This window comes from Thermobia domestica, chromosome 5 (assembly GCF_964235325.1).
Source record: "Thermobia domestica chromosome 5, izTheDome1.hap1.1, whole genome shotgun sequence".
NCBI lineage: Eukaryota > Metazoa > Arthropoda > Insecta > Zygentoma > Lepismatidae > Thermobia > Thermobia domestica.
The window spans coordinates 727,629-752,968 of record NC_137458.1 but is presented as its reverse complement, the minus strand read 5'-3'; the positions used below and the strand labels follow the sequence as shown (position 1 = coordinate 752,968).

General features: G+C 36.4%; 1 protein-coding gene across 1 annotated transcript in view; it reads right to left on the bottom strand.

The window, feature by feature from the left end:
• The window catches only part of ft (cadherin-related tumor suppressor fat), a 537,654-nt gene that overhangs the window by 167,375 nt on the left and 344,939 nt on the right, over nt 1-25,340 (bottom strand). Inside the window, exon 6 of the mRNA XM_081758083.1 lies at nt 22,985-23,894. Within this exon, the coding sequence (XP_081614209.1) occupies nt 22,985-23,894 (910 nt within the window). The remainder of the gene's footprint in view (nt 1-22,984; nt 23,895-25,340) is intronic.

The window sequence follows — 25,340 nt, the reverse complement described above, 5'->3', positions numbered from 1 at the left end:
GACTTAGAAGTTTTAAATGGTTTTGTTTTCTGACTGATGTTGAGATCATATATTTATTGTATTTATGGTGAAATACTAGGTACGTTAACCTACAGGAATATATTTGTATAATTACGCATATTTGACAATGCACGAACTTCCACGATGACGTTGTGTAAAGGGAGTTGAAAAGCTGAAATGAAATATTTTAGTTTAACGTCCCACGTTTTTGCCCTTTAGGAGAAGGGGGACGATGATGAAACCAAAGGAATAATGATGGAATAATTGGTGGAATGAGTGAGTGGAAGGAAACGAGAGTACTCCGAGAAAACCCACGGACACGATGTTGTCCACCACAAATTTAATTGGCCAGAAATGAACTAGGGACCCCTCGCACCAGAGATAAATGCTCTACCACTGAGTCACCTGCCTGCCTAAAGGGTAGTTCACATCGGCATCCGGAAACAAATTAGACGTTTCAAAGAGTAATGAACCAAGAGTATAATCATGGACAAAAGTTAATCCGAACTCAAAAATTCATTTTATTCAAGACTCATGTAAAGTAACGAACGAACGGACAAACATCACAATCTTATAAAAGTCCCACTAACGTTATCTTAATAAACTTCCTTTTGGTCGCTCTTTCGTGACATCTAAGACACGTTTCTCCTTCTCACAGTGTACTATCCCTATCTCGTGTGTAAGTTGTAGGTTCTCAATGTTTCAACGAAACAGCTACTTTATATCTTAAACTAACTTTTGGATATAAAATTTCCTGTGCAGAGCTTCAACAAGCAAGGCGCACGAGAAACTTAGTAATGAGGAGAGAAATTTCACTCAAACACTTCACATCGCCATATAATGCTTCACGTCAAACATTTGAGTCTTTTTCGTAAACCTTTGATGTGTTAAGAAAAACTAAACATACCATACACCACAGAGCAAATCATCAAGACGCTTATCACCGTAAAAACAGCAGACAAATCGTTTCATATCATTGGCGCAATTATGGATATCTCATTACGCTGTTCTGGAACATGCTACGCCATTTTTACGTAGAGGTGCGAGGTCTTTTTGGACGCAAAGAGCCCTCTTCTGGCAGTCGGTTTTCTTAGCAGCAAAAGAAGTCTTGTTTAGCACCACGGCACGCTGTCTTTCAATTAACATTTCACAACAGAGAGAACGTTGTTTATCTTTCCAATTACGTTTGTATCTAATTACCCTTTCTTCTCTCTTAAATAGGGTAAACACCGGGTACTCTTCTTTGTTTCAACACATTTTTTAAAATATTTTATCAAATCATTCGTAATTTCAAGAATAAACAACACCGTACATTTTTTTGCTCCTTCGTTCGATTTTGTATACAAGTGAAATACAGGGATTATTACCAATGTTTGCTAGAACACCGAAATAACGAAAGCGAACCTGAAGGTGATTTCTGGCATTATTTCTATTAAAAGCTCGAAAGAAAATCCTTTGTGTCATACAGTAGGAATATTATACATAAATGACCATAATCAACGTTAATTGTCCAGAATACATAAACTAAGGCCACAGAAAATTCTAGCTCACCACGTTACATTTATTTCCTTCTTATTGGAAAGTAGTCAAGTTTGTAGAAGAATCTAGCAAGAAAGTAACGATTAAGTGCTACTAATAGGCAAATTAGTAAAACAAATGCCAAATTAAACTACTTTCTACAGAGAGAAGGTTCTGCTTGTTTTAAATACGCATTAACTATAGCGATCATAGATTTGCGAAAAAAGATACAGTGCTTCACGACTTAGCACAACTGAAATTAATTAGGTATTTAAATCAACACCATTATCTATACTACTACTACTACTACTACTACTAATAATAATAATGATAATAATAATAATAATAACAATGATAATAATAATAATAAACAGGTCTTAACTTCGTAAGACACAATAAAACAATAGATTCTCTAAATTTTGAGTTGAGTTGATTTTGAGTTTAACGTCCCGTTCAGCAGCGAGGCTATATGACACGTGGACCTACTGATTAACGTGGAATCCGAACCACACAAGCTCCCGCCGGGAATAGAACCCGGGTCTCCCACGCCAAAGGCGCGTACGCTAACCGCTTAGCCACGAATGAGCTCTCTCTAAATTTTATTTCATTTAATTACAAGAAGTCGCGGTTATTCAGTGATTGAGCACTGATCTCTGGTTCTATTCCAGCTCGCGCCAAGTGGGCTTTGGTGGTGGACAAGCACCGAGTGCCTGTGTTTTCTAGGGATTTTCCCGTTTCTTCCTACTTTCTTCATTTCACTATTATCACCCATCTCATTATCACCGGCTCCCTTAGCCTCTATGGATAATCATGGATACAGGCAGTATATTTAACAAGGTGTCTGCATAAACGCGAAAGGCAGATAGTTACTCTTGTCTCCTTTTCAGATGAACACATTTTGAATGGAGGCGTGGGTTATTTGGTAACATTGCAAGAAGAGATGAGTTCTAAGAAACTGAGTCATATTGATTCTTAATAAAATATACGTAGAAGAAATAATAGGACACAAAATTCGGTCTGTCATTCAACTCGATTATTTTTTAATGGATTTTAGCATTTCCCATCTTCTCTTTCCCATTTGCTATATTTTGTTACCAAAATTTCCTAGAATACGAGAATTTACCTCAATCTACAAGCACTATCTTTATCTAGTCATATATTTTTTTTTATTTTTATGAGTTACATTACAGAAAAGTACACTTAAGCACATTTGATTGTATTTTAACACTTTGTTAGTTATTGTACACCTCGAAACTTTTTTTAAATACTATTTTAGCAAATACAAATATTAATAAAACTTGTTTTACATAGAACTGTTACTGATATTTGGAATGATTCTCTGATGTGAACCTTTTTCTATCATGTGTCAAAATTCTCTTAAATGTCGGAAAGCTTCGTCCTACATCACGTAGTGTACGAGTTTCGGACAAGTAATTTCCTTGGAGTTCCACAAAAAACTTTCATGGACATTGTATCCATGAAGAATTTGCCCGCTAGCTGTATCTGCGTGGGAGCCTTGTTATTGTATTTTTGAAAATTGATTGACAATGGAAAAGTACCATTGATATTTCGTGCATTAAAAAATTTCATTTTTAAAAATTCTAAACCATTTTAAAAGTTAAAAATAACTATAAATGGAAATTTAGGACTCATAGATTCTAAAAGCTAATTTACGATATTTTAGGGCCTAACCTTCAAATTAGGGCATTTTAAGTCCTATAAAATTATTATATCTTTGCTCAAAGCAACTTGAAACGTGAGGAAAATACGAAATTTCTCAACTGGCTATACAGAAATAAAATAAGATCAAACATAAGAAACCAAAGTCTATTTATAATACTATATGGTCATGGAATGTAATATTTAACTTTGAAAACACTCATTGAGAACCTGAAAATCTCTGCGCTGGAAGCGATGAACACAGAAAGTTCTCACAATAGGATACTGGCTAAACGAGACGATACTACCTGGAAAAATTTGAAGAAGATATGATGGCATACTACTGCTGGACAATCGAAACAGATGTTCTTGAAGCAAAGTGCAGTCGAAAATATACTTCACGTATTATAGGTCGTAAATATAATTCCAGCTGAGACATGAACATACATTTGATAGTAATGTTTCACATGCGATTACTCAAAATCCGTAGATGATGGAAAAGTTCTGTAAAATATTTGAAATCAGCACCAGAAAGTTAAAGAAAATTCCCATTGTTTCTTTAATAGGAAAAACTGAATTTAGTTATCATTGTTATTATCGGCATAATACCACGAAAGTTCTTTTTTTATTTTCTCGAAAATTGCGCATGAGAATTTCCCCTTAAGCATGTTATCTTCTTTGGTTCGACGTGATCTTTCGACTGAGGACTGATATACAGATTGAGCTACAAGTTGCAGATTGGGCAATTTTTAAAGTGTCCTTGCTATCAAAATTTCAAATTGGGCGACACGCTACTTTTGGGGCTATTTTTAATTACCTGCAAGCTATAACTCTTAAGAATGCGTTACTTTCTTATTTTTATATATGAAACCACGAATTATTAGTTTTATACAATACAATAAAAGTTTTGTTTGTTAACATTCTATAAACGACCAACAATAGTTTTACTAAAACTAACATGTTCGATACGAATTAAATCTCCAAATCAGACAACACTAGACTTTTTTTGAGTTTGCGCTGCTTCAGTATAAGTGACCGTATTGCTGTCTCACTTAATGCCTACGCCTAATAGCTCTACGAAGTTGTGTAGACGTAAACATCACAGATTTAATTGTGTTTCTGTATTATCCATATTAACATAACGAGTACAATAAAAAGTTGCAAAGGTCATTGCTCTCAGATAAATAATTTAGCAAATGAATTAAAGAGGTGAGGAATAATAGTAAAAAAGCATACTGTAAGCGTTGTAAAGTGTATTTCAAAGCTCATAAGTAGAGTATTCTTTAATATTAAAGATATGATCAAAATTAACGTTTATATGAGGGATTGTAGTTTCAATTTAAGCCAATTTTGTTTTGCCTATTTCGCCCATCCGTGCCTAAATAATTGCTTTAGTGCCTAACAGTGGCGTATTTACGATTTTGTTTCGGAAGGGGCTTTGCTAACTTTCGGAAGGGGGGCTTTGCCTGGAAATGTGAAAATTCTGCAAGATATTTCATTTACTTTACTATACTAAGATTTCGTGGGGGGGCTTAAGCCCGGAAGCCACTCCCTAAATACGCCACTGGTGCCTAACGATGCCTATTCTATGCATTTTCTTCAAAAAACACTTTATTAAGGAAAAATACATAATTTAGTATTTCAAGAAAGGATTCTGGCTCAAGTGTTGTTTGAAGTGATAAGATGTACTACTTTGGACTGCTATGTGTACAGATAAGTGTATAAAATTTGGACTATTATGTGTAGTGATAAAGTGCTGTAGAGAATGTATTTACCAAATACACATGGAATACATGTCAAGCTTCCTTTTTATATATACAGTAAAAGAAGATATTAACAAACAAGTATGTTTCTATATTCTTTGGACATTGTCTATGACTTGAATTTACTTTTTAATTGTACCGGTATTGAATATTTATCTTCACTACTTTTAGTTACATTTTAGTGCCTATTTTTAAAATTTTAAGTGCCAATTTGCTTGCCTATTTGCCAGGTGTTTAGTGCCTAAACATCCGATCTCTAGTCATAGGACTGGCTTAACTGCCCGAATTATTTTTTTCCCTGATTTTATATTTTCAGTTACGTTTGTTCCATATGATCGTAGTAAATGTGAAAATAACGAAATTTTTGTTGTTATTGTTGTAATGTGTTCACTGTAAGCCTGTCACAAAATTCCACACACAAAATCTCCCAGGCATAAAAAGGTATCCCTATTTGCGTGTCCATATGGACACGCTGAGACGTTATGGGTTAGCACACATATCTCCTTGCAAATCATTTTACACTATCACCGTCAGCCCAGTTCATTACACACTACATTGAAACAGTTCTATTCCTCCTCACACATTATGGAGTCTGCCCTAACACACCACTGCCAACAGTCAGACACTGGGATCGCCGATCGCCGACTGATCGTTGGTAACCCATACATCTGATGTATTTCAAACTCCACGTGTTTACATTAGATGTACTCGTATGTATGTATGTATTACAGAATTTAGATTCTTGTTTCCACTTGATGCGTTGATGATTATTATCTTATAGCGTGTGATCAGGAGTTACAGAGATGTCTCAAGCAAACTCGTGAGAAATAAAAATCGAGATTTCCTCCTAAAAACTCTAGGATCAAATGACAGACATAAATAATAAATTTAAAGACTAACTGCTTATGAAAGTTAACAATATGTTGTTATTGTAACAGTTAATAATTGTTTCACATAAAACAGTTTACTGCCACTAAAATCTATCATTAGGTTGACATTTACACTTGTTGAGCTATTAAACTATTTTAAAAGCATTTTCTGTTTAAAGCATTGGACTTTCTCGTACGATAAAAATTCATTTTTTTTTCGTTGTATCTTCAACCAACTTGATATCTCTTTAACGTAAGTGTATGTCTTCCAGTAAAATTACGAAAATAACTCTTTGTCATCAATTATTAATAATTTGTTCTTCATCTCCGAGTATAATTACAGTTATTAAAATGAGTTATTTAAACTTAATGATATCTCTTGTCTTTTGTTAATGTAAACAAATAGTTTTTTTCGGTACTTAAATTAAATATAACATTTGCTTTTTGCAAAAACGAATTTGATGGGAAAAACTAGCAATGATATTACATTATCTTTTAACCTAAAACTTGTATTTCATGAAATGATCTCACTAGCAAGAAAAACACAATCTTTATTCTTTTTTTAAAAGTAATCCTCTGTTCTTGACAATGTAGCCAGAACATACTTGTATTTATTTTCCTCTGTCGTCTCAGAGTGATTCTTTTTTTCGCTTTAAGGGACAGCTCTGTAGGATCTGTGGCTGATGTTCTTTAGTAGCGCTATCGTTGAGCATTTTTGCTACTTTTTCAATTGTTTTTACTAAAAGCAAAAATCTCCAGCACAAATATTGTTTCACGACCTGAACTCCGCTTTGACTGAAAACAAAAATGTCGGATTATTAAAACCGTAAGATAAAACGACATCAATTTGTTATTTCAAGAATTCCTGAATAAGTATTTTGACGTTACTCATTCCGTTTTTCTTTAATTCTTAAGCTGTACATCTCACTTCATATTGTAAAGAGTTGGCTGGCATTTATGTTAATTGTGGGCGAAGACAGAATAAAGTAGAAGAAACCTCCGCAGTGTGTGTACAGACAAACATGATTTCTTAAAATTCCTCATAATGAACCCAAATGTTCTGCATCTCACGACATCCAAACCAAAAGACATGACGTGCCACGGGTGATCAACCTCCGAGGCTTTGTAAAGAAAACAATCCGTACGGTTGAGGATGAAGAGATGTCAAAGCGTATCACGATCCGAGCTCTCTTGGATTGGCAAAAGGATGGGAACGAACAGACGAAATCGCGAAAGTCAATTCTGTCCCCGATTTCCCTACTTTTACTTCCCTCCGAACAACTAACTATTCCGATTATTGAACTAAAGTCAACAGATATGGAATTGATGTTTTTTTTTCTTAGGACGAAACCGAAAACTATTGTCAGATTATTTTTATACATACGAACTTCCAGAATGAAATTTCTGTAAGCACTAAGTTCCACGTTGAAGATCGTAAGATAACGAGAAATTACACACATATTACTTGGCACAAGGACCTGAAGAACTTAAACGGATCAGCCAGCGATCTTAAATTGAGTTCTGTGGTCAGCACATCGCGAATTATATTGACTTTCTGATTGGTTTCCTTGACCGTAATTGTCGATTACTTTCTTTCTCCAATCCTTCAAATAATAGCGGGTAAAAAAGGCGTTTTGCTAGTAAGGGTGAACACTACATGGATTTTCTTATTTGCCAAAGTAATAATAATAACATAAATGTAAACAATGATAACAAAAATAATATTAATGTTTTGTTGAGCTCGAAAAAAAAACTTGAAATGATCAGAAAAAGCCTTTGTTAGAGTTTGCCCTCACTACCAGTAGCACTTTATGTATCGATATAAGTTCAATGTTTCTTATTACGTTGATGTAAAAGTAGGGCACTGTAAGATATGAACACAGGCTCATAGTTTTGGAAAATAAAGGGATGAGAAAAATCTATGGTTAGATTATAATCTTTACGGCAATATTTACGGTAATTGTTAGCAAATATAGTGTATTAGCTAAGATAAATGGAGGACGAATGGAATCCAACCATAATCCATGACCACTTCCTGACATGTTTCTCGCTAGACTACTTTTTCAATGGCTTTCAGCTCGAATCCTCCAATGGATTTTTTTTTAAAAAACAGAAATTTGAGCTAAAACATACTAAAATTTAAACAAAGCAACCTACTTACAATAACCCATGTTAGAGTTTCGACAATATATGACTGCCATCATCAGACAAAAACTGTCTTTGCTAACCTGCTTAATTTTTCAATTATGGTACTTTTCTTTTGGACCTCCCAGATTCTTCATACCCCCTTCTTGCACTCCTGTGGTGGGTGCACAAACCCCCTTTGCTAAATGACTTTGGGCAAGATAGAGAATAATTTGGGAGGATCATATCAAGTAGAATCTTACGAAAATAATGATGCAGTGACGACGTTTTGTTTCTGCAGCAATGAACCTTTGGGTTTATTAATCCATAGAGTTATTACGTTAACAGCTTAACAAGCGGATCTCCTTTGTATTCATTAGACAGGACTGTACCAACATCAACCGAAGACACTTTTCATCATCCACCGACACAATCCACCTGCAATTAGCTCTTCTGAAGCAGAATATTGAAGACGACCGACATTCCCATGACAGTTATTTGCAAGTCCCACAACAGTGGAAGCAGGTCAGAAATTTTAGCGAAGAATTGCCAATCGGAGAAATCAAGTGTTTAGCACTAAAGTAGCAATTTGGGAAACATAATAGTTCACGCACTGATTGATTAAACATCAACAAACGGAGCAGCATTCTCGTTCGTGAATTTCTGAAAACGTGTCATTGATAAGGGAAGGAAGGTGGAAGGGAATTAAATATGGATATTTCTTAGACGAAAGAAGACGTCTTTTGCTCATTTCGGTTCCACCTTATTAAGGGCAATTAGCACTTGCTTTCACCTCTCTTTTCTAAGCGCACCTATTTACAGTCAATTGAACGAACACCAACGTAGAGAAGCACTCGCTCCAAAAACTAGAATGTGTAGAGTTCTGATCTTTACAAAGACAACTTAAAACTAAATAAACAAATGAACTAAAAGTTGGCGTATACAGAAGTAGCTGGCGTAAACAGAGGAAGTTCAGACTTTTTTTCTTTTTCTTTTTCTTTCTTTTTTTTTTTTTTTGACACGCGAACCTAGTTGATTCTAGTTTGAATATTTCTGGCAGCCAGAATTTGTCATTTTCATTTCCTTTCTAATTTTAGATCCACGGAGGGCCACGGTAGCTAAACGTCTAGTGCATGGGGTCCACGGTTCGATCCCAGCTCGCGCCAAGTTGACTTTGTGATGGACAAACACAGTGTGTGTAGGTTTTCTTGGGGTTATCCCGTTTCCTCCCACTTCATTCATTCCCCCAATTATTTCATTTATCATCATCTCCACCGTCTCCTTTAGTCTAACCGGCATAACGGTGGGATGTAAAACTTATTTTTTTTTTTTTTTTAGATTCACGGGATTGGTTACCTCTTGACACAATCCCGTGGAATTTTGAAGACTGACCTCTTATTTGATATGTACCTAGATTTCTTTCGCAGTGGATAATCCGTAAAAGGCCAAAAAAGGACAGAAATCAATATGAACATGCTTTGAACAATTGTTCTGTATGATTGCAAAACATGGTCACTTGCTCTGAGGTAAGAACGTAGACTGAAAGTATTTGAGAACCAGATCCTCAGAGGAATATTCGTACCCAAGAGGAACGAGAATGGGGAATGGCGGAAACTTCATAACGAGGAACTACATAATTTATGCGGTTTACCAAACATTATTAGGGTCATCAATTCTAGAAGGCTCAATTGGGCAGATCATGTAGCCAGGATGGAAGAAAATAGGAACGCTTTCAAAGTCTTAACTGGAAGACCAATCGGAAGATGACCATTAGGAAGACCTATGCTTAGATGGGAGGACAATATTAAGATGGATCTCGCAAAAATAGGAATACAAAGTAGAACTGGATCCACTTGGCTAAGGATAGAAGTCAGTGGAGAGTTTTTGTGAACGCGGCATTGAACCTCCAAGTTCCATAGGCCATAGAGTTAGTTGTGCAGAACGTAGGCGCCCTATATACAGAAATGAGGAAACTATTGATATTTTAGAGAGGGTAATGAGGCCCTTCATTACTTACATCATAGGAGATTACACAGTACGAAACACTGTTCTTAGGTAGGCTTTATTTATTTGTTTTTATATTATATTTTGGAAATATGCATCCAACTTTATTTCCTTCAAATATTTTTGGGATACTAAGAGAGTGGGAGCCTAAACTATAGCTTGTATCTCTTATATGAAAATCTGGCATAATCTGACGTCTCATTTTATTTCCACCACAAAGTCCGGTAGGGAACAGAGACCCCTCAAAACTTCCCACTAAATATGAAAAGAATATCGCCTAGTGGATAGCGTGTGCACACTTTCAGTTGTGAGTTCGATTCCCGGTAGGAAAGCACTAAAATTTGAACTTATTACGGTGGTTCGAAATCCACTTTAAAACTGTAGGTCCAGGTGTCATACGTATAGCCTAGGTTCTGAAACGGGACAACAATCAACAAGAAAGGAATATTTTTATTATTGTTTTAAATTCCACTGCGCTTTTACAGTACATACATGTAGACTTTCAAGTAATCATAAAATTATTATAATATATTACTTCTTCAACACTCTACGTTACTATTATTAGTAGTATTATTTTCATACATTACTGCACTCATAATGAAATACCTACATATAATAATAATAATAATAATAATAATAATAATAATAATAATAATAATAATAATAATAATAATAATAATAATAATAATAATGTGAAATGAAATGAAAATAAAAATTTTCAGTTTAACAGCCCATGATTATGTTTATTAGGCTAAGGAAGAAGATAATTAAGGCAACTGAATGATAATGGAAAAAACTGTGGAATGAGAAAGTGGGAGGAAACGGGAGTACTCCGAGAAAACCTACGGACACGATGTTGTCCACCACAAACTTACCTGGCGGGGAATCGAACCAGGGATCCAATGCACCAGAGGTACGTGCTCTGCCACTAAGCCACCGTACCCCCAATAATAATAATATAGAAAAAAACGTCTCAGTCTGTGAGTATTGAAACTTCAATAATAATTAACATCTACACGTTGCATAAACATACAGGCGTAAATATTTGTATATTCTTAGTCCTTCCTTACTATAAAAGCAAGATATCTCAGTCCGCCAGTCACTATTTCTAATAGTTTACAATCAGGCTTCAAGTTGTCGATACCTGCAATGCCTCTTACTTGACACCAAGAAATGTCGTTAGTGTGGAGGCATTTGTGGAAGAGCCGAAGGCTGTGCAATAAAATCATAACAATCCTCAACATTTGTCATTGTTCTCAGCGGGAAAGACTGTTCCATTTGATGTACCTAAAAATGTTATATCTTGCAAGGATGGCGTAATACATCTATTATTACGTATTGATAGCCCCCTGCATTTCCTATATACCGTACGCGAGAACACATTTGTAATCGTGTGAATTTATCCGTGAGTTAATCAGTGGCGAAGGGTGATAGTTTCAAGAGGGTAGGCCCAATGTTCTAGTACTACTACTACTACTACTACTACTACTACTAATAATAATAATAATAATAATAATAATAATAATAATAATAATAATAATAATAATAATAATAGTAAAATGAAACAGATTAAAAGACAAATATTTTACTACAGAAATACAAGAAGACGAATTAACATAAATTTAATGCGATTGTAGTTCATCGACAGCACTTATTCGATCCGGAACTCAATTTTCATAATGAAATTGACGTATGTGACTCATAGATGATTTTAGTTCGCCATAATGGAATTTAATTGTTTTAATTGGCGTGATCGGGTGGGGAAGATGGACTATCACATTATCTGCGTTTCACAAGAAACATATGTTGTTTAGCCTACATGTACTGAAACAAACTCTGCTTGTAAAATGTTGTCTTTAATTATATTGTTCAAAACACATGACAAGCATTCAATCAAGATACTTTGTGTCACTTAATTCCCCTTTAAAAACAGAATCAGACTTAAATATTTTTATACGCTGCTCTTTATTTCAACAACTACAATATATATATATATATATATATATATATATATATATATATATATATATATATATATATATATATATATATATATATATATATATATATATATATATATATATATATATATATATATAACACATTAATTTTCAAAAGACCACTGACATAGAAGGTTCTTTAATACGAATTATATTACGTATATTCATATTCTCCACTTATTGACATTTTCTCTCATTCACTTTTGCAAGTGTAAGGGAAAAAATCACTCACAATATCTCAAAAACACACAGGGCCTTATGCAGAGTCGTTTTGACGTTTGATTAACACCATACTACAGGGTTGACTAACGGGTGGTTATCAAAATTGTAATCAGAGACTCTGATTAGGACATAGTATTGGACGAAGTTAATCACAGGTGACTAATTAATCTAGAGCAGAGACTAATCTTTTACCCACGGTTTAGCGTGCGACACAACATTTCGTATTTCGTAATTCATGTATTTTCATTTTTACAGACTACCAGTACGCATGCGCTCATCTACTTTTCCGTAGTTGCCACATTTATTTTACTCACCGATGCATTGGGGTTCTAAAAGTTAATCATACCCAAATCATCATTTTAGTTGCACTCAAAGTAGACTCTGAATACCAAAAAATGCACTTTCCTTAGTAAAGAGTTAGTATGCTTACTAACTAGTCTTTGACTAACCTTCGGTTAACGAATTCTCTCTGAATACCGCCCACACTCTTTCTAATGAACTCAACGAGTCTGATTTTGTAAAGGTTTGCGCCAACGCAACGGAATAAAGTGGCATTAGTTTGCGCGATAATAAGCGTAGTGCCTTTAGAATTTCTTGTTCCAATTTTTGCGTTGCGTTAGAGTCCGCAAAATTAAGCTAAGTTGGAACGGAATGCAGCCCACGTTATCTTGCTCTTTATTTGTTTGATATATCGAATCGAAATCGAAGGTCTCAAGAGAAACTAGTAGGTAGAAACGAAAGTCGATAAGCGCTGAGGCCGGTCTCTTTCGCAGGTTATACGCTGGTGAAGAAAACGTCATTTCCAACAAGTTCTCTCGCGAGATTTTCTCAGTAGCTTGGCGGTAGTTCTACTGCCGCCTGAGACACTGCAAGGTGAGCCTCACAGCAGTGGTGCCAACCACGATTTCATTATCGTACATTTTTTTTCAAATTAGAAAATATCATGCATTCTGTGCAAGGAAAATGAATTAATTATAAATTATAATTTCTGAACGTAAATGGGTAGGCCGGGCCTCAGGGCCTCTTACCACCCTTCGCCACTGGAGTTAATAATCTGTTTGGGTGAGGAAATGAAATAATTAACTTATTATTTTTAAAAGGTTTTTCATCAATACGATCTTTGTGATCGGCTTCCCCTTCTCGTAGCTAGAGGGCATTGCACGAAACAGTAGCCCCGCCAATGCCCAGGATTTCGTATCAACCCATGAGCTTCTGTGCCTCAAACCACTTTGGCTTCCCCTGCCCCCGAGCCCTGCTCTTTAACAAGGTTGCCAGTCCTTTTACTTAATTAAGAAAAAAAGCTTCATTAATTTTCGTTCTATATATAATATTAATCCAAGCTATAATTAAGATTATGATAAACCTAATAGTGCATAATTAGCGTTGATTAACAGTATTTTAAATTAAGCCTTATTTCCCGCACACAACAAAGTCTAGTCTAGGATCTATAGATCACACAACGGACTGAGATAATATACTTCTGCAAGTTAACGAAGACTCTAGTCTTTGCTAATATATATAAACAGTGAAGACATGCATTTAAACACATTTCTGCCTGTTGTGGGCACGAATAGGCATGCGCATGAGTCGAGTCGAGTCGATTAAGCCTGTCTTGACTCGTCTCGAGAAAATGTCTCGACTCGAAAATATGTTACTGTCTCGACTCGAAGTTACGTTCAATCACATCCCAGATGTTTGATTGGGTTCACATCCGACGAGTTGGGGGGCCAGAATATAACTTCGAACTTGCCCCTGTGTTCTTCGAATCACTCCATCATACTCCTAGGCTTCTGATAATGAATTATTACTACCACTACTACTACTATTATTATTATTATTATTATTATTATTATTATTATTATTATTATTATTATTATTATTATTATTATTATTATTATTATTATTATTATTATTATTATTATTATTATTATTATATTTGAAGTAAATCAAATATCACGACATTAATTATTAGTTTTAATTAATTGAATTGAGCTGAAAATTAATCTTGATCTCGAGAGATTAACTATTAAGTTTATGCGTTCTTTACCTTTCTAAGGTAATAGAATTGGTTTCAAGGCTGTTTCTGAGCGAATACTTTCTTCAAAATACTGTAATATTAAAAATTATAGAGATATTTTCGAGACATTCGAGTCGAGTCGAGATTTTTAGGAGCAGTCTAGACTCGACTCGTGTCTTGACACGAAAATCCGTGGGTCAATTAGTTTTCCTTCCATTCCGTCCCTATATTTTCAATAGTGCACTTTGAATCAGGACCCTCCTGGGGACACCCCCTATAACAAAGGAAACGTTTATATTTGCCACTATCGCTAAACACTTGTAGTCTATGGCAAATTGTATTAAAACGTTTAGTAGTATTCTATTACAATTTTACTCTAATTCTAACAAAACTTTAGCCTGATTCTATAAAAGAAATAATCTAATTCTCTTAAGAACTTATACTAATTTTATAAAATATTTTGCCATAATTTCCATTAAAAGTTTTAGCTGGATTCTACTGCCTAATTCTGTCAAAGCGTTTAGACTAATAACCTAATTCCATTAAATATTTTACCTTTTTCTACTAAAACCTTTACCTGATTATCAGTGGCGTAACTAAGGGCTTGGGGGCCACCCCGCAGACAACGTGGATGGGGCCCCTTCTCTACGTCCATCACGATTTGAGGACCCTGTGATGGCTTGGCCCCCCACCGCATTGCGGGGTCTGTGGGGCCCTTAATTACGCTCCTACTGATTATCTTAAATTTTCAACCTATTCCTATCGAAAGGTTTGTCTGATTCTAATGACTATACATGATTTACTCTGTAAATAAGAGTTAAGACATCTTGTCTAAAGTGTTAATTATTTTCTGCACACTGCATAATGGTCCGCGGCGTATGCCCAGGTTGAAAACTGTGATCTATATTAATACGTAAAAACTTCCAGTTTCCAATTTTCTCCATTTCGCAAATTCTTCCTCATCCTAAAAATTTTATTTCAAACGGGTGGTCTATATATGAACTCACTTCAAAACTACTGATCTTATTTGAATGTCTTCATTAGAATATCCGAGTAGTTAAGATATAAGGATACCATTTATCAAACATAGTTTGCACGAAATAGCCAATAGCATAAAACGTGAACCCAGGGTCGGGTCGTTGAAATACCTAGAGCCGGCCCTAGGTGGATCAGGTGTGTGAAAAGTTAAATAAGTAATCTGTTTCTGTTCATATATGTGTAGTTAATATTGGCAAACAATTCTCTTGAAACAAAGTGGCTTGCTGTCTTCAAATACATGAAAGCAAATTAAGTTCGTCAAGAATTGCGGAAAACTTATTTAAGAGTCTTCATCCCGGCGAAATTAAAATACCGCTACTTTTACAGTAATTATGTGATATCTTCAAATAGGTAAAAGATAATCGAAATGTGGAACAAGAGCGCCCTAGACAATATTATTTTACATAAGAAACCGTTATCACGATTCACTTATCTGCTCTCGATTTCGAGCCATTTTGAAAATCGGTATTTATTTTCGCGTTTCTAAACAGCTGAAAACGGAAAGCCACTAGGTGACTTGTGATAACGGTACCTGACGCAAAATGATATTGTCTAGGGCGCTTTTGTTCCATATTTCAATTATCTATTTGAAGATATCACGTAATTACTGTAAAATTAGCGGTATTTTAATTTCGCCGGGATGAAGACTCTTAAGGGTGAAGGGAAGGGTGGTTAGTTGCGGGTAGTTCCGAACTTCATTGAATTCGAGCTCATTAAGTCAGAAGTCCTTTACGTGGACCTACAGCTTAAGCTACGTGTAGAATATTACTTTCTTTCAGTTTAACGTCCCACCATTATGCCCGCTAGGGTAAGGGAGACGATGATTAAAGTAAGTGAATATTTACGTAAGAATTGGTGGAATGAGAAAATGGGAGGAAACGGGAATACTCCGAGAAAACCTACGGACACAATGTTGTCCATTACAAACTCACTTGGACGGGGATCGAACCACGAGACCCCATGCATCAGAAGTAAACACTCTACCACTAAGCCACTGTGTCCTCTGTAAAAAAGGTTGTAAAAAGCTGTAAGAAGCACTTTCTACGTTGCGTTGTTTTTGAAATACAGCCTTCTGAAGTTCATTTTCCCACGCTTTCGGCACCTTTTATCGCCGAAAGTATCCCTCAGTGACCAAAGTTCCACAGGACTTTTTTTGCTGGTTTCGGTGTCGGAATCAGCTCCCTAAGTTTGTTCAAATAGTTTCTTACCACCCTGTACACATATAAAGTTATTTATGTAGTTAGTTATTATACAAAAGTATCCTTCTAGTGGTCAGCTTAAGATGGACGAACTAATATAAAATATAATCTAATGATGAGTTGAGTGGGCTTTAAAAGTTCGTTACTGGCAACCCTGTCTCGATCGTTTCTTTTAATCCCATTGACGACACGTGATCCAAACGCTGAGTCGCGTAGTCCTCATCGGCAATGAAAATTCGTTTCTTTCAAGCATCACACTTCCTATCGCGGTTTGTTGTCCATTTCCTCATCGATTTGCTTTGATTGGACGAAATTAGGGGAGAAAATGAGGTAGCAATGATCAAAAAATGAAATCTTTGAGTTTTACGTCCCACGGTTATGCCGGTTAGGCTAAAGGAGACGGTGATGATGAGTAATGAATGAAATGGTGGAATGAAGAAAGTGGGAGGAAACGGGAGAACCCCGAGAAAACCCACGCACACGGAGCAATGATCAAAATAACGGGGAAAACAAAATGAATTGTATTCCTTCTTTTCGTAAGAGGAACGGATTCCCAAAAAGGAATTCAGATGATTAACAGAGCTTTTCCCTTTCTTTATTTCTGCCACGTTAACATTGGGAGCCTAACAAGGGAGTTTCGAAGACCACAGATGATGTATATTCAGAATTGCTACTTAGACGAACAGTGCGAAGACGTTTCCACAGTTTAGACGACAAATTATGATGGCGCTGCTAAACCGTGCGGCCAACATATCTTTGGAACTGTAAAAGTAAACAAAGTACACATGACAAGAGTCTTCGCACCGATCGCTTCAAATTAGTTAATAATGGAGGAGTCGCAATAAGGAAACGATTGAAAAATGTGAAAAAAATCTTATAAACTGGTTTACTCATTGGCACCTTCACAGCTCACATTGAGAATATGCATCTGTACGCTCAAACAAACAGCGGTTATCGCCTTTTGTGTGTTGATGGGGAAACACGTGTGAGGAGACCATCCAGCGAAGCTTATTTGCTCGATCATTATATGATCCTGAGAGGTGGATAGAAAGGAACAGTTACACCGAGTGTGCGTAGGCTAGAAGTTAACCATTCTTGCTTCGTATTCAGGACATGAGGTTCCGGGTTCGAATTCTGAGGTTTCTCTCCATTAAATTTTGTTCTGTCCAACTTTAGAGATCTTCAATTTTACATCCTTTTATGCGAGAAGAGACGTATCATTAATGAAAGTATTGTTCCAATTACAATGTAAGAAACAATTATAGGGAATCACAAGAAAAGTCACTATGGCCTAGTATCAAACCAGGGATCCTCGTACAAGAGGCGATCGCTCCGCCACTTTTTCTAAAACTCGGTCAATTGTTTCTAGTACTTAGTGTTGAATTCCTACCGGATTCGACAGTGACACGAACACGAAACATCGAGAACACTTACGAACACTCATGCTTGTCACTGGAACACTTATTCACTATCGATACCGATTTGTAATATGCAGTCGAACGCCTTACACCACTCAGCTAGGTCTGCTGACACGGCACCAATGATCCACTGTCCTTGCCCCCCCCCCTCCAATCCAGCTTTAGCTATCAATGAAGCGGAACTATATTTTAGTTGAATATTTTTTTTTTTAATAAAATAAAAGGAAGGACCAGCGCACTATTTTTTCTCGCTTCAATTTCTTAAGACTGCCCCACACTTTGGACTCCTCTCAACATTTCTGGAGGCGCGCCTGATCCCATGTCCAACTAAAGACATCCCATGTGCATTACCATTTGGCGGACCCAGTGTTTACATTCTGTACATTCACGTCGAAAGTCCTGTCGGATCATGTTATCAAAACAATTCGATTTATCAGGCTTAAAAGCATTATGGTGCCTCCATTATTTTTACTTATGCATGGAACAAATTAAAAAAAAAAAAAATACGATGAACTTCGAACTATAGAAGGCATTTCTTCAATAAGATCTGAAACTCTACAAAATCACTTAGAAGTTATTTTTCAACTAGAAGTAATGGTGTCGCCAATTTCAGCAGACACAACACTGAATCGTCCTAACACACATACAGGAGGCGAATTTGGGGCTGTCGTGCGGAAAGATTGGAACACCCTGTATTAGATCTAGAACACATCTTTGACAAATGCTATGTATATACTTCTGTTGCGAAAGATGTCGTTTTCTATGGCAGACCTAAGTATTTGTAAGCCTTAATCAATGCAATTTGTGACCCAATGTTTGAAATGTGTTTTGTACTTAAATGAACAGAAAAATATTTATTTCCCTGTTGCGGAAGGGGAAAAGAAATAACAGATGGCAGCTACAAAGAAAGAAACGTGATTTTGGGGGTTGAGTCTCAGAGCAGGTGGCGCTCAGTGCCATCAGCTACACCACAAGCCACTTCCATCTAACATTCAGGAATTTAAGAATCGCCAAACGGCTATCACTGAAAATGGTTTGTTAAATACACTTTTGGATTATGGAGCTTTCTTAACAGCAAACACAGAAAAGGACTCTTGTGAATTTCTACATTCACCAGACGTAGTGTCTTGTCTTTATTACGCATCAAAAACTGCATTCTTAAATGATAAATAATTTTTAATGTGAATACTTTTACATACTGCTCTATCAGCAGGGAGGTTGTATAGATAAGTGAATAACAAGAAATTCGCGCTACGGCTCATAGAACGCTTTCATAGACCAGATGGATCGAATTCAACATAGCGCTAATAACAGATCATCAACTGTCACATTTTACACTTTATTTTATTTAAAATTTTTGATCATCTACTTAAAATCTTCATTGCTACATTCCTACTCCATAAAACTATGTCTGTAGTATTCCAACCAAAAGATACACAAATTAGCGTTTCACGAAATTAGTTTTATACAATTCACATCTGATTTTGTTACCCTGAATAACTTTCTAAATCGTTACAAATCAATACCGGTAGAGTTTTATCTGCTCCTTAAATAAATTTAAAGAGAAGCGAGACATATTGAAAGCATTAGCATCAGTAAAACATAAACTTTGGGGAGGGGGGGGGAACTGGGTATATGAAATAACCCCGAAGAAAGCGGGGTTCTCCCCCGGAGATTAAAAAAGTAGTCTTTGTACATTGTACTTTAAAGCATTTTGACTTAAAATGCAAACAAAAACTTAAAATTTTTTTGTGTTTTATTGTTACCTTTGATAGTCTGGAGTTTTGGAAAATTTGGTACGAAAAAACACATACACACATTTACAGTTTGTTTATTGAAGCAGTAAAATCAATCTTGTTCTACAATTTTGTTTAAATTTAAATAATACCAAGTGTACGTCAAAAACAAAATAGTGACAAATGGTAGTGTGAAGTGAATACTCAGAAACAATAATGTTTTGAAAACAGGTTTCAAACACACAAGCCTACAACTAATGTAAATGAGGCTCAGCAAAGTATCGTTTAAAAATTAGTTGAAAATTATATTTCTTCAGCTATGTGATATTTTCAAATAGATAAAAGATAATCGACAAGTGGATCAAGACCTCCCTAGACGATGTTATTTTGCATGAGGCACCGTTATCACCAGTTACCTAGTAGCTTTCCGTTTGCAGTTATTTAGAAACGCGAAAATAAATGCCGATTTTCTAAATGGCTGGAAATCGAAAGCAGATAAATGAGCCATGATAACGGTATCTCATGCAAAATAATGTTGTCTAGGGAGGTCTTGTTCCACTTTTCGATTATCTTTTATCTATTTGAAGATATCACATAATTACTGTAAAATTAGCGGTATTTTAATTTCGCAGTGAGGAGGCCTCTTAAGGAGTACGAAAACCGTTTTACAAATATTTGGGGGGGGGACACGTCTCTGGTGGTTGCAAATGCCACTTACAAATACAAGTGTGGTAACGTTACATCACGAAAATTACGAAGCTCCTATGCGCCTCACAACTCACAACAAATTAATAGGACATGTTTACGCTACTCATCTTCTGATAGGTCTAAACGCGAACAGAAATATGATGATAGGATAGTGTACAGGTACGAAATGTTTGAATAGTGTGTGAAAATTATCAGCCATTTTACTGTTCAGAAAATAGATTTCAATCTTCATTTTTATTAATAATAAACTTTATATTAATGTTATTAATAATAAAATAGTGTTATTTAAAAGTCAGAAAATATTATTGAGTATTTCTATCCAGACACGAATATTATGGTAGATGAATTATTATGGTTCGAGTCTTGTTGTGGAGACAATTTCCACAGCTATAACTCACAGAAGCAAATGCACTTTCTTCTTCTTCTTCTTCTGTTGTGTCGGTGCTCGAGAACCGTTGTGTATGTGGATATGTGTGTGTAACGCATAAAAGAAACGAAGATTTTCTCGGTGTTTCTTTTGGCCAGCGACCACCACAAAAGCTTCATTGGGTCATGCTTTGAGCATTTGCAGGCCCTGCGCAGGCACGCCACATTCATCACGGCTGAGATCGAATGAAAGACATCTCCACCAGGTGCGCTGCAGTCGACATCATAATCTCACGGTTTGTTCCGTTCATCATTGAGCTGTGTTCATGGTAGAGAGGACCTTGGGACTCGAAGGGCGTGGTGCATTACACGAACTCAACTTTTAAAAAGAAACAATTGAACGTCGAATAAAAATATGATTTTGATACTAGTGCAGGTGAGCAGAGAGTTCTGGGAATGACGGATTGTTTATAACCAAAGGCCAAATTTCAAAAGTTAGCGCCAACAAAACAAAGGTGGACGAAATTAGCTCTTCTTAGCAGGGGCACTAATAAAACGTGCAACGGATGTTTCAACTAAATTGTTTCTACATGTAAAATTAAATTTATAATTTAAATATTTTTGCCAACTATATCAGACGATACTCGGTCGGTTCCTCCGCCAAGAACAGTGCTTTCTGAAGACAACCGAAAGAAGGGTATAATTAGGCTATCTTTACGATGAAAGTAATTCAATCAGGCCATTGACTGAATTATATATATTTTGTCTTTAGCCTGCGATATGTAGGTATTGGGAGGGAAGGCTCGGAATTATTGAATCGGTTGCTTCCAATTGGCCACACGCTAGAACCTAATCGACTCCCGGTTTCTGAAATTCAAACAAGAATGGAGAACAATATATGATTTATTTATTTTTGACAATCCCAGTGACACCAGAAAGGAGCTTTCCCAAGTTGAAACTGATCAAAACTTACTTGAAATCATCAATTCTGCAAGAACCCCCCAGGCCCCCTCTAGTTGCGGGCCTGCCCCCACCCATTGTACGTTAAAGAAAAGCATGTATGAGGTAGGGAACATAATGGGATCGAATACTTAGCAATTTATGCGCTATTATTTAAATATAAAGATTGTCTAACAATTCGGTTGCGTTTAAGAGAATTGGATGGGGAAAAATAGTCGTCAAAATTTCAAAATTAGGCAATCGCACATTTGATCTTCTTCTGAAGTTGTCGGTAAAAAGTAATATTTATGAAATTAAAAAAAAAAAGTACAGTCACTTTAAAGGAGATATCTTTTACTGTGCCATGAAATTAATGTGAAAACTATAAAACAACAACTGCTACTACTACTGCTGCAAGAACATTTTAAACTTACGGGAAAATACATCGGTTCCGAAAGGGTTACTAATTAATTGCATGTAATCAATGCACCAACTAAAATAAAAGTTATTTCGTCCACTTTTCATTAAATTCAACCCCCAAATCATTCATATTGGTTGTTGAGCGGAAAACACGATGCCGTTATTAGCTAATACACAACTTTATAGTACAACTTTATAGGTGAATTGACGTTCGGCGTGAACCAATAAGAGCACACTGAACTGCTGCTAGATTAATGATAAAAAAAAGCGGGCTCTGTAGCAACCTGAAAGGTACTCATCTCACTAAAAACATTCAATATACAGTGGCGGACCTAGCCCGGGGCCGGGGGGCCTGAGTCCCCAAGTTGTTTGAGTCACAAAAATAATTTAGGCTATTATTTGTATATTTTTGAAAGTTTATAGGAAACTCATGAAATACCTATCATAGTCTGGGTTCAGTCTGCCCCCTCAGTTTTTAACTTCTAGATCCGCCACTGCCAATATATAATAATAATTGAAACATGCGGGACGCTAGTAGCATATCAGAATAAGCGTCACAGTGTTCAGCAAAAAACTGCCTACAATCTACAACGTTTAGCAATGTTGAAGCAACTGGAGTGGTTGACATGAGAGCAGCAGTGAATGTCAAACGTCAATTCGGCTGCCGCACACAATAGCACTAATATGAATTACATAAAAGCATCTTGATGAGCATAACGATTTATTATGATACAGTATTTATAAGTCTATATGAATGTATATGTAGTTTTGATAATGATAAATAAAAACAGTGGCGTATTGGATGTTTCATTTTAGAGGAGTATGTCGAATCTATGAACAGTATGTGATTAAATCGCATTTGATATAATAACCATATCAATCTAATTAAGAATTTACTATTTACATAATTTTAAAATTCGTCAGTTGAACAGTAAATATACTCTGATTTGGAATTATTAGTAAACAAATTCTAAAGGTACTTACCAGTGTCCATAGCAACTAATGTGAGGAGGTACTCAGATCGTTCCTCGCGGTCCAAAGATCTGTGCAGAGTGATTTCTCCTGTGGACGCGTTGATTTTGAATAAATTATTGTCACCTTCTTTGATAAAATAGCGCACCTGGTTATAGGGCGTCGTGTCCGCGTCATACGCACTCACTGTGATTACACTGGCCGGGAGGCTTTCCATGTTCTCCATGACATACGCTAAGTACGGGGAGTCGAGGAACGTCGGCGGGTTGTCGTTGATATCGGTCACCGAGATAGATAACGCTGCCGAATCGTATCTGACGTCATCGCCCGTGTCTTCGGCCTGGATCGTCAACAGATAATGGTTCTTACGCTCAAAGTTGAGGTTCTTAGCCACTCGAATGATACCCGTATCTTCGCTAATAGCGAAGTCTCTGTTGCGGTCGCCTGCAACGATCACGTACCGAACGCGGCCGTTCAAGCCTTCATCGACGTCGGTCGCAGATACTTGTAGCACACTCACACCAATGCTTGCGTTCTCCGCCACGCTTGCACTATATTGCTTGGGATCAAACACAGGACTGTTGTCATTTTCGTCTAAAACTCGAACTAATATCCTTGTTGTTGAGCTCCGAGGGGGATCGCCTCTGTCTCTGGCGGTCACTTTGAGAATGTAGTTGGTCTGGGATTCGCGGTCAAGACGTCCGGACACTCGCAAGAGACCATCCACTGGTCCCAGGACGAACATATCTTCCGGCGACGCTTCCAGCGAATACTCAATGTAGCTGTTCCGCCCTTCGTCCTTATCAACCGCCTTGACAGCCATCACCACTGTGTTGATGGGGATGTTTTCCAGAACAGACGTTTCGTTCGGGGTAATGAACTCCGGTGCCATGTCATTTACGTCCTTCAGCACAATCGTTACCTGCGAACGGAAGAAATTTGTATGAGTACGTGCTTATCAGACAAACATAATACATAAATAAATACATCTTACAGCACTTATGAACTGATATGAAACTAACACAACCTCTGAGAAAAGCACGATCTTTTTATCAAAATTTCCAAATGTAACTGTTTCACATCGACATTTTAATAATAATAATAATAATAATAATAATAATAATAATAATAATAATAATAATAATAATAATAATAATAAACATATTTTGCTCAGAGGCTGTGTGTTATTTCTGTTTTGAATGACTAAAGCAAAGCTAGCATGTGCCAGATAGTTATGTGACTGGTACGAATTTAAGCAAAACAGCTGCTGTTTGGAAAACATACGATGAAGCACTTTTGGATACCAAATATATTCTGACGTTGATACCAGTCTGATTTTTTTTTTAATAGAGAGTTCACTGAGTTACTTTCAAATGTTCGTAGGTAATGTTCTGATTGGTCTAGACCAGTGATCGCCAAACCGTCAATCGCGAGCTACGTAGCTCGCGGAGACATTTTCGGTAAATCGCGTTAACGTTCCGGTTGGCTTTAAAAAAAGTAAGTAGTTCTCTTGGTTGGTAGCTCAGACTAGGATTTAAAAATGGTAGAGTAGATCAGAAGCTTCACAAGTTTGGTGACCACTGGTCTACTACTATGTACAAAGTTTATCATGGGAAATGGGCAATTCGAATAGAGCTTCAATATGTGCGGTGGCTTCATCCTGTTGGAACCACACTTGTCTGTTAATACTTCCTCTCCCTACTCTTGGTTTCAGTGTTGAGTATCTCGATATAACAAGCTAAGGACACAGTCGATGTGTTGCTATTCTTATCAGGAAGAACGCGTCATGCACCAATAACACACCAAAGTCAATTTCGGGCTGTGTATTATTGGTGCTTCATCACTCATCATGAGGATGGCATCCCCACGTTCGTTGAAAATACGAAGCATGTTCCTGTTAGTGAACGTTGTGGATACGTCATTCGTGTAATTTCTGCGGGATCATTAGTTTGTATGAAGAGCATCCCAAATCCTTGAGTAAGATTTGCCGTACTGAGCATTTGTCTAGGGAGTTCAATGTCCCTCTATCGCTTCTCCATGCTGCGAACTATCACTTAAAATCATGCGTATCGCGTGACACATCTAATCAATTCGAGTTAAGGTAATTCTCGAGGTAAGCCCTTTGAAAATCAATTACCCTTCAAATATGACCCTTTAATTATTAACATTGTGACTTTCTCACGACTTGGAAAAGTCCGAATGTTTCATTCTTCTTTGTACTATTAAAAAAAAAAAAAAAAAAAAGTATACAGTTTACGAATCTTTCGAAATGATCAGCTGAAATTTGTAAAGTAAATCGCGCAGGAATTTTGTCGTAAGAAAAATGTTTGGATTTGCGATGCAAATGCAGTCGTCAGTGAGGAGTCTT